The sequence below is a fragment of the Gorilla gorilla genome, chromosome X (genome assembly GCF_029281585.2).
Source record: "Gorilla gorilla gorilla isolate KB3781 chromosome X, NHGRI_mGorGor1-v2.1_pri, whole genome shotgun sequence".
Taxonomy (NCBI): domain Eukaryota; kingdom Metazoa; phylum Chordata; class Mammalia; order Primates; family Hominidae; genus Gorilla; species Gorilla gorilla.
In genome coordinates this window covers 100521178-100532185 of record NC_073247.2, presented here as the reverse complement: position 1 = coordinate 100532185, position 11008 = coordinate 100521178, and the positions used below count along the sequence as shown (strand labels likewise).

Sequence of the window (11008 nt, the reverse complement as noted above, 5' to 3'; positions counted from 1 at the left end):
AAATATACATGCTTGTTCCTACATCTTTAAGAAAAAATAAGGATATCTATAAAGTGTTGAGTTGATTTGTAAATTGAAGAACAAGAGAACACAGAGCCAGGCGCTGTGGCTCATGCCTGTCATCCCAGCACTTTGGGAAGCAGAGGTGGGTGGATCACTTGAGGACAGGAGTTTGAGACCAGTCTGGCCAAGATAGTGAAACCCCGTCTCTAATAAAAATACAAAAATTAGCCGGGCGTAGTCGTACCCACCTGTAATCCCAGCTACTCAGGAGGCTGAGGCAGGAGAATCACTTGAACCCAGGAGGTGAAGGTTGCAGTGAGCCGAGATTGTGCCACTGCACTCCAGCCTGGGCGGCGACAGAGCGAGACTCTGTCTCAGAAAAAAAAAATGAATAAATAAAGTAAAAAATAGAACACTTTATTTTTTTGAATATTGGACTGAATTATTCATGTTTTTTTTAAGTAAAAGCATGGTTCCCCTACTTTGGTACTTATGAAAATCTTTCAAGTGGGTTGCTAGAGAAGGATAAATCTAGGATTGTTTAGTTTACATTTTTCTAATTTCTCCATTCTGACTCAATTCTAATTTTAATATGTCATTTCTAAAGTTTTAGCTAAATAGATGTCTTTGTATTTTGGGGAAAAAAGTGAAAATGTAAATACTATCAAGTTTAACTATTTTTCTGCATTCAAATTATGTTTTCAAATTCTGTGGAGGTTTACCAGCAAATATATTGATTCTATGGATGGTAATATGTCAGTGATAAAACCCGTTTTTTTTAATAACAAGTACTATTTTTATTTCATCCCTAGTTAGAAAAAGTGAAAAAAAGAAGAATGTTTCTTTTTTAGTTTTGTTAGTTTCTACCTGATGGCTTATATTTTTGTAAAATTATGTTTTATATTCAAAAGAAAATGAGATAAAGATTGATATAGAATATATTTTTAATGGAGAAATATTCAGTTTTTTGAATTGTCTTTGTTTAATTGTTTAATCCAATCCATTGTTCACACTGAATAATTGTATCTGGAAGCATAAACTTTTCCTCCAGATGAACAAATTTGACCTGTTGTAGATGTAGCTTAAGTATCCTCTGCTTCAAGTTTAGAATTTCTATAATACAGTATATCCATGGATGAAATAAATTCTATATGCTATTTAAAATATAAGTACATACATATTAAATAAGGCATAATGTGCAAAAAGTTTCCTATTCAATTCCAGTTATATCATGCAGTGACAATAGCATGCATTTACTCTGTGACCTGGTAAAGTCATTCAGTTTTCTAGAAACTGCTTCCATACATTTAATCATGCCATGAAAATTAAAAAATTTTAGATTGTTGCAAAGATTAACTAACACATAAAATTATGCTGGCATAGTGCTTCACATATAATGGGTACTCAAAGTATAAATTATATAATACATACATATTATATAAAATACATGCACTGCATACATATTACATATTATATTCCTATATTCATTATATATTAAATATAAGATGGTAAAAAATATGAGGTGTAGTTATAGACTCTAACTTTAATGAGTATGCAGATTAAATAAAAGAAGTATAGATGTTTGAGCTGCAAGAACAAGATAAGGAACATCTTAAATATGTGTACACATTTGTGCATGTATGTATGGAGGGGAAGGTAAACTTTGGGTAGTGATTGTGAACAATGGTGAATGTGCTATACAAGCAAAAAGGTTTACAGTTATATGGTATCCATTTAATATTTGTTCACTTTTACTTCAAACTGTTTCACTTCTATAAAATACTTTTTTATGAGTTTTGTTATTATTCTGTATCTTCAAAATTACCCAAGTATTGTGTATTTTATAGTATGTTGAATCTTTTTATTCCAGACATAGGAATTCTTATCTAATTACAAATATACAATACAACTTTCTATGTCTTCAAATTGGTTTTTATTGAATATATGGAGAACATTTCAGATAATACATGTAGCAGAATCTCTGGAAACACTTGGTAGAACTTTGTCTGGCCTTCCAATATATGTTTGCTATCTTACTCAGGATCCTGTTAACTTGGATTCTTCTATGTTAACAATATTTACATCTACAGAAATAGATGTTAAGACAGTGAAAACATTTACTTGGTTCAAATGCTGACTCAATGTAGATGACAGGTCTGATATTTCAGTGATGTACTTGTAAAAGCAAAGTATAAACAGATGTTTCCTCACTCCCCATAGGTATTTCTTACTGAGAGGTACTATTAGTTTGTGTTCCTTTCTGCTACTCCCTCTAATAATACTAAAATTTATGTTCATGCAATTTTGTCTTACTTTAGTAATCAAATTATGAATTTTAGAAGTTATATTTTAAAATGAATGTACCCCAACTTAACTTAATTTCCAGAAGAGCTGCATGAATGTTGTCTTAATTCAGAGTAAGTGTTAAAAAGCCTTCCACAGATGGGACAAAAGTATTTCCAACCATTATTGGTGTTTATGATCATAACATTCATGGTATGGATATATCTCAATATATCCACAAAACCTTTTATATTAAAAATACTTTCAATTTGCATCTGTGACACAAAGAGCACAGACCTCACAATAGCACGGAATCTACATTTCCCTTTAGTGTCAGTTGATTTGCAAAATTTTCCTGATGTCATTCTCTCAGTGAGGGGACGGTAGTAGTGCACCTTCGAAGGCCTTCTAAATGTTATGGCTCTCTCGTGATGGGTGAAACTATTTGGATGGTTAAGACATGCTATATATTTTCGCTTTACCCACATGGTATTCTGACACCCTGCAGCCTGAGAGAAATATCTATCACATAGCAGATGGAGAATCATACTTCTTATCTCATGATTGTTAATAAATGGGACTCTCCATGAAGTTGAAAGTCGAAAACGAGTTTTGTGATTTATGGGGAAATTGTTTGCTTTCATCTCAACTTTCCCTGAGTGGGATCTTGATCTATCATTTAAGGGCTTGTGAGAGACCAATTTTCTGGGAATGGGGATCTGAAGTAGAAGAGGCTCTTCTTTTAGATCTTCTTCTCGTTGATCTTTTTGGATCTCTGTTTCGAGCTCACTGTTTTCTGCTGCTTGAGGAACAACATCTTCCTGGGAGGTTGCTGTGCCTGGCTCCCTGTTTAATGGGTTGGTTTCTACCTGATAGATCATATTGGGATCAGCAGATGGAGACTCTATGTCGGTACTACAGTCATTAGAAGGCTCATTTTCAGAATTTTTGTGAGCATTTCCAGCTGTATCACTTCCTTCTTTAGTAGGAGAACTCATCCTGGGTTCTATTTATGAGAAAGAAGACAAAGATTTACTAAATTTATGTATGTTCCATTTTATAAGAAGTCAATTCTTTGGTCATGGCAAAAAGCCTGTGAATGTGCTATTTCTGTGCCTTCTCGCAACTATAAATATTGTATCAGAGTCACAAACCCACAGAATAAAGTGAAAACTGAGGGCAGATGTAAGCCTCCTATTAAATATGTTTTCTCATAACTTAATTATGGAATTTCAGTAAACTTGGAATAACATAACCTCTCATTTGGCTATTTTAGGTATATACCCTATGCACTAGAACACATTTAGTTCTGAATAGAAGGCCCAATTATTTCCTTTTGGATGGTGAATTATAAATAATTTTCATTGAATAAGATGGAGCTATATTACCCACCTGAGAATTTAAAATGGGGCTAAAATAGGAGGAAGGTATTATGAGTGTATATGTTTAAAAGAAAATTAAGACCTATGTGAAAATGATATGGTTGAATTTGTGTAAGGTACAAGCCGTTCTTCCCCTGTAATTTGTACTTTTCTTAAAAACCTACGTTTTTAAAAGTAATGTCTAGGCCAAGCGCGGTGTCCCATGCCTGTAATCCCAGCACTTTGGGAGGCTGAGGCGGGCGGATCACCTGAGGTCAAAACTTCAAGACCAGCCTGACCAACCTGGTGAAACCCTGTCTCTACAAAAAATACAAAAATTAGCTGGGCATAATGGTGGGCGCCTGTAGTCTTAGCTACTCGGGAGACTGAGACAGGAGAATTGCTGGAACCCAGGAGGCAGAGGTTGCAGTGAGCCGAGATCGTGCCATTGCACTCCTGCCTGGATGACAGAGCAAGACTCCATCTTTAAATAAATAAACAAATAAATAAATAAATAAATAAATAAATAAAATGGATAAATAAAATAAAAGTAATGTCTGTACAAAGAGGTGCAATTGTGAATCATGAGAAGGGAAAGTAGGGTAGGTAAGAAAGTAGGAAGCTGATGAATGAAATTCAAATTCTGAGTTCATTTATTAAAATATCTTCCAAATTCACCACTTTCTGTTCATTCTCAATGCCTCGGCACTAGTCAAGCTGAAAATTACCTCATGCTTGCTTTACTACTTATAGTGGCAGATTTCACTGATGGCAAACTCTACACTCACCACTCTCCTGTCACCCCTCTCCTCTTACCTTTTACTTTCCTTATGTCTTTTACCTGCTCAAACACTTTCAGTTTACCCTAATACTCTGAACTCTATGCTTCCACTTCTACTCTATGAGAGGACTTTGAACAATCAACTTGAGAGATTTCTTCAGAGCAGGATTATGGGCAGGGAACATTCTTGCTGAATTCCATGGTGGAGAAAGGCGAATGCAAGTGGGCTGAAAAGAAATCTGGTGGAGTGGTGGAGTTTGAGAAATTGACTAACATGGTTTTTATTCTCATGGCTAGTTTTTATGAGCTAACATAGGCAGGATTTATGGATAAGTTAGCAGGATTTAAAGATGTAGAATTATGTGGAACCTTATCTCATAACTGCAGTCTTCAGAGACCCTCCACAATCTGACTCCATCTCCCCTAACCAACTTTTTCCTCTATTCACTCAACATGCTTTCTCTGTTCCAATACTGCTGAGCTTTTATTATCTCATGCTCATTATTCCCTTCAATTTAATCTTCAATTATTTTTTTCAGAGTTTGATATTAATTCAAGGGTGACTATTTTTCTATCAAACGTTATATCTTTTATTGGAGGTAGTGACCCCACTGTCAATATTAGAGAGATCAATGAGACAGAAAATTAACAAGGATATTCAGGACTTGAACTCAGCTCTGGACCTAATAGACATCTACAGAACTCTCCACCCCAAATCAACAGAATATACATTCTTCTCAGCACCACATCGCACTTATTCTAAAATTGAACACATAATTGTAAGTAAAACACTCCTCAGCAAATGCAAAAGAAAGGAAATCATAATAAACAGTCTCTCAGACCACAGTGCAATCAAATTAGAACCCAAGATTAAGAAACACTAAAACTGCACAACTACATGGAACCTGAACAACCTGCTCCTGAATGACTACTGGGTAAATAACGAAATGAAGGCAGAAATAAATAAGTTCTTTGAAACCAATGAGAACAAAGTAACAACAAACCAGAATCTCTGGGACACAGCTAAAGCAGTGTTTAGAGGGAAGTTTATAGCACTAAATGCCCACAAGAGAAAGCAGGAAATATCTAAAATCGGCACCCTAGCCTCACTATTAAAAGAATTAGAGAAGCAAGGGCAAACAAATTCAAAAGCTAGCAGAAGACAAGTAATAGCTAAGATCAGAGCAGAACTGAAGGAGATAGAGACACAAAAAACCCTTCAAAAATCAATGAATTTAGGAGCTGTTTTTTTGAAAAGATCAACAAAATAGATAGACTGCTAGCCAGACTAATAAAGAAAAGGAAAAGAATCCAATAGATGCAATAAAAAGTGATAAAGGGGATATCACCACTGATCCCACAGAAATACAAACTACTACCAGAGAATACTATAAACACCTCTACACAATTAAACTAGAAGATCTAGAAGGAATGGATACATTCCTGGACACATACACCCTCCCAAGTCTAAACCAGGAAGAAGTCGAATCTGTGAACAGACCAATAACAAGTTCTTAAATTGAGGCAGTAATTAATAGCCTGCCAACCAAAAAAAGTCCAGGACCAGACAGATTCACAACCAAATTCTACCAGACGTACAAAAGAGGAGCTGGTACCATTCTTTCTGAAACTATTTTAACGATAGAAAGAGAGGGACTCCTTCCTAACTCATTTTATGAGGCCAGCATCATCCTGATACCAAAACCTGGCAGAGACACAACAGAAAAAGAGAATTTCAGGCCGATATCCCTGATGAACATCGATACAAAAATCCTCAATAAAATACTGGCAAACCAAATCCAGCAGCACATCAAAAAGCTTATCCACCATGATCAAGTCAGCTTCATCCCTGGGATGCAAGGCTGGTTCAACATACGCAAATCAGTAAACATAATCCATCATATAAACAGAACCAATGACAAAAAACACATGATTATCTCAATAGATGCACAAAAGGCCTTTGACAAAATTCAACACCCCTTCATGCTAAAACTCTCAATAGACTAGGTATTGATGAAACGTATCTCAAAATAGTAAGAGCTATTTATGACAAACCCACAGCCAATATAATACTGAATGGGCAAAAACTGAAAGCATTCCCTTTGAAAACTGCCACAAGATAAGGATGCCCTCTCTCACCACTCCCATTCAAAACAGCATTGGAAGTTCTGGCCAGGGCAATCAGGCGAGAGAAAGAAAGGGCATTCAAATAAGAACAGAGGAAGTCAAATTGCCTCTGTTTGCAGATGACATGATTGTATATTTAGAAAACCCCATCGTCTCAGCTCAAAATCTCCTTAAGCTGATAAGCAACTTCAGCAAAGTCTCAGGATACAAAATCAGTGTGCAAAAATCACAAGCATTCCTATACAGCAATAATAGTGATCACAATTGAAGTTTATCTCGTATCTTTGTCTCGTGCTGTTTCTAAGTCATGGAGTAGTATACTTTTCATTTCCACCAACTTTTAAGTATTTCATTCTTTTGCTTCTGTTACTATGTGATACTTTCTTATCCTGCTTTATTTTTCTTTATTTTACTTACTTTTTTTGTACGTGCATTGTAAAACTCTAACATTTAAATATATGTATTTCTCAATACTCATTTTTCCATTCTCTAGTATACTTTTGCTTTACTTTCTTCTTCAGAGTCGTCACACACTCTGATCATTTCACAGGCATATTTTTGGGTCCTTGCTAAGCTTTGCTGAGTTTTATGTTTTTAATATTGGCAATTAGAAAATCTCTCTACATAAACATCTCAGCATCAGCAGTTAGCATCAAGGTAAAACAATAGACAGAGTCTACATTTTAGAGACTTTCTAAATAAAGTAAATTGAACTCACAAAATTTGAGGATAGTATGACTGGCTGCTTCTCAGTAAGGCTGAAATGCAGTAATTCGGTGAGAACTGAAGTTGCTGGAGGTCATCTAAGGCTTGTCAGATGCACCCTGAAAACAAATAAAGATATTTTCATAAAAGAAAGGAAAAAATAGCTCCTGCACCTTCTTTCCCCAAGAAAAGCATCTATGCTGCTCTGCTGTTTGGTAGGGTCTTCCACTTGCATATTCAGGATAACTATGAGATTCATTGTTCCCTTCTACATTCTGAAATAGGATTGTATATAAGAAATATCCAGTGTTAGGAAGGGGAACATCACACACCGGGGACTGTTGTGGGGTGGGGGGAGGGGGGAGGGATAGCATTAGGAGATATACCTAATGCTAAATGACGAGTTAATGGATGCAGCACACCAACATGGCACATGTATACATATGTAACAAACCTGCATGTTGTGCACATGTACCCTAAAACTTAAAGTATAATAATAATAAAATTTAAAAAAAAGAAAATTGCTAAAAGGGTAGATTTTAAGTGTTCTCACTACAAAAAATAAAGATAAGTACGTAAGACAAAAAAAGAAAAAAATACATATGTAAATACACACACACACACAAAAGAAATATCCAGTGTTCATTGTGAATATACTAGTATATTTATCACATATATTTATGTCACTCAACTATGTTAAGACTGGTTTTTCAATAAACATAATATATGTGATATCTAAAGGCTTATTGCCCTCTGAAATGTAATTACATCACAAAACTATGTACTTAAGGTTATTATTACTCATTAAAAATTAAACGCTCCCTGGAATTGCACAAGAAGGCTATATGTATTCTGTTAAACCTCTCAATATTTATTATTTAATGTTTGGACATATGTTTGGAAATAGCCAACAATCATATGTCTTTCTTATTTAATCTTTTTTTTTAAATAACTCAGCCAAATGACTGTGTTTACCACCGAGTCTGCTATTTTCTTCTGTTTTCTGGTATTTTTAAAGTATTTAGTGTTCTATACTTCACTTACATAGAGCATTATAAATATATGTATTAAATATAAACACTAAAAATATATATACATTAAATATAAATTTTAATATATATTAAAAATAAACCAAAATGCTTCAGTGTATGTATACACACACACACACAACATTTCACTGTTTGTTATACAGAAAACCAAAATCATTTTTTCCACAAAGATAAATGTAGATGTATATGCCTGATAGCTTTTAAAATTATAATGTTTAAAATCCTTAAAATAAATGACTTTTGAGTTGATAATCAGGGCCCTGAAGAAGCACAATATTACACTTTATTCTAAATACCAGGGTTGTGTTTTCAAATATTCTCTTCTGACCAAGATTTTTACATAATGACCCGTTGAGATTCAAAAGATACATATGGAGTTTTAAAAGAACCTGACTGTTTTGAATCTTTCTAAATCAGTTTTGATTATCCTTTATACTGAAAGTAGTTTATTTGTATTCTATTTATATGGTATCCTCCAATGCCCACATGCTCTGGAGAAAGACGTGCGTTACTTCTAACAAAACTTTAAATATTTTACACTAAATTACATTAATGACTCATCAGCTCAATCAGACTTCTTTATGTAAATGTCCCATCTTTCCCTGCTGACAAACCCCTCCAATATACAAGTTCACTTCACCTCAGATGAAAGAGCTTCAACTAACATATGCCTTCTGATTCCCATGCACTCATGACTGGCCAGAAATCCCCACCATATCCTAATTTCTTCAATTGAGGGACCTTATCTTCTGTTTCTTTCAAATTTGTTAGTTTTACTTTAAAATGATTGCATCACTCAAAATGTTGTGACAAATGAAACCAGGAACTTTTCTGCATATGTTCATATCAAACATATGTGAACATATTAAATCCCTGACCCAGAGAGACAACTCTCAGAATAAGATCTACATCAACAAATGATAAATCAAGAAACCAAAGCTAACTTTAAAATAATTTCTTAAGTATATTCTAAAATGGATACACAAGCTAAGAAGCACTTACTAAGATCCCTTATGCTTTCTCTTTCACTTTCAACTCACAGTTTATCTTCATTCTCATTCGTCAAAATCCTTAGGAAAGGTGTGCTTCACGGGGTCCTGCCTTCTTGACCCCTTTTCTTCTGCCCTCTACCTCTCCACTTACTCCTGTTTCACAGTTCTTTTGACTCTGCATCACAATGCCCACAAAACATGGAAACCTAGCAACCTAGAACCCTCTTCAGACTGTAGGGGGAGGGAATAACTGAAATGGCAAATTCAAAATCTTCTTTAGATGGCAGGCAAAGAGTTAAGGCTGGGAACACCCATGAGTTTATAACTCTTGCCGTATCACACACAAAATCCTAACTATATGCAATATTCCCAATATTGAAACAGTGTGAAGACAGGATTGCCAGATGTAATACAAGACACCAGTAAAATTTGAATTTCTTATAAACAATACTTTTTTAGTATAAATATGTACCAAATATGATAACATATTGAGAGGTGACAACATGCTGGCAGCTCTTGCAGCCCTCGCTCACTCTCGGCGCCTCCTCGGCCTTGGCGGCCACTCTGGCCGCGCTTGAGGAGCCCTTCAGCCCCCCACTGCAATGTGGGAGTCCCTTTCTGGGCTGCCCAAAGCCGGAGCCAGCTCCCTCAGCTTGCAGGGAGGTGTGGAGGGAGAGGCTCGGGCAGGAATCAGGGCTGTGCACTATGCTTACAGGCCAGCACGAGTTCCGGGTGGGCGTGGGCTCAGGGGACCCGCACTCAGAGCTGCCGGCTGGCCCGCAAGCCCCGGGCAGTGAGGGGCTTAGCACCTGGGCCAGCAGCTGCTGTGCTCAATTTCTCGCAGGGCCTTAGCTGCCTCCCCAAGGGGCAGGGCTTGGGACCTGCAGCCCTCCATGCTTGAGCCTCCCCCTCCTCTGTGGGCTCCTGTGCGGCCCGAGCCTCCCCCACGAGCGCTGCTACCTGCTCCACGGCGCACAGTCCCACTGACCACCCAAGGGCTGAGGAGTGCAGGCACACGGTGGGACTGGCAGGCAGCTCCACCTGCGGCCTAGTGCAGGATCCACTGGGCGAAGCCAGCTGGGCTCCTGACTCTGGTGGGGACTTGGAGAACCATTATGTCTAGCTAGGGGATTGTAAATACACCAATGGGCACTCTGTATCTAGCTCAAAGTTTGTAAACACACCAATCAGCACCCTGTGTCTAGCTCAGGCTTTGTGAATGTACCAATCGACACTCTGTATCTAGCTACTCTGGTGGGGACTTGGAGAACCTTTGTGTCTAGCTCAGGGATTGTAAACGCACCAATCAGCACCCTCTCAAAACAGACCACTCAGCTCTCTGTAAAATGGACCAATCAGCAGGATGTGGGTGGGGCCAGATAAGAGAATAAAAGCAGGCTGGGGAGCCAGCAGTGGCAATACGCTGGGCTCCTGTTCCACATTGTGGAAGCTTTGTTCTTTCACTCTTTGCAATAAATCTTGCTGCTGCTCACTGTTTGGGTCCACACTGCTTTTATGAGCTGTAACACTCATCGTGAAGGTCTACAGCTTCACTCCTGGAGCCAGCGAGACCACGAACCCACCAGAAGGACCGAACAACTCCAGACGCGCCGCCTTAAGAGCTCTAACACTCAGGGCGAAGGTCTGCAGCTTCACTCCTGAGCCAGCGAGACCACGAACCCACCAAAAGGAAGAAGCTCCGAACGC

The 11008-nt window shown here is 37.3% G+C and overlaps 1 protein-coding gene across 3 annotated transcripts; it reads right to left on the bottom strand.

Annotated features, from left to right (window-relative positions):
* Nucleotides 1-1913: 1913 nt before the first annotated feature.
* On the bottom strand, nt 1914-10582 carry CPXCR1 (CPX chromosome region candidate 1). 3 transcript variants are annotated; one of them, XM_004064471.4, is made up of 3 exons: nt 9350-10582; nt 7274-7379; nt 1914-3292 (listed from the first exon to the last, which is right to left on the bottom strand). In XM_004064471.4, exon 3 carries the CDS (start codon nt 3282-3284, stop codon nt 2379-2381), a length of 906 nt encoding a protein of 301 aa, XP_004064519.1. In that variant the 5' UTR covers nt 3285-3292; nt 7274-7379; nt 9350-10582; the 3' UTR covers nt 1914-2378. The 3 variants fall into 3 exon arrangements, with proteins under 3 accessions (XP_004064519.1, XP_055231567.1, XP_004064518.1); XM_055375592.2 differs by having other exon boundaries at nt 10262-10434; XM_004064470.4 differs by having other exon boundaries at nt 9312-10286.
* Nucleotides 10583-11008: the final 426 nt, after the last annotated feature.

Bases quoted from the DNA above. Each gene is read 5' to 3' on its own strand.
- CPXCR1 (XM_004064471.4), bottom strand. From the start codon at position 3,284: ATGAGTTCTCCTACTAAAGAAGGAAGTGATACAGCTGGAAATGCTCAC.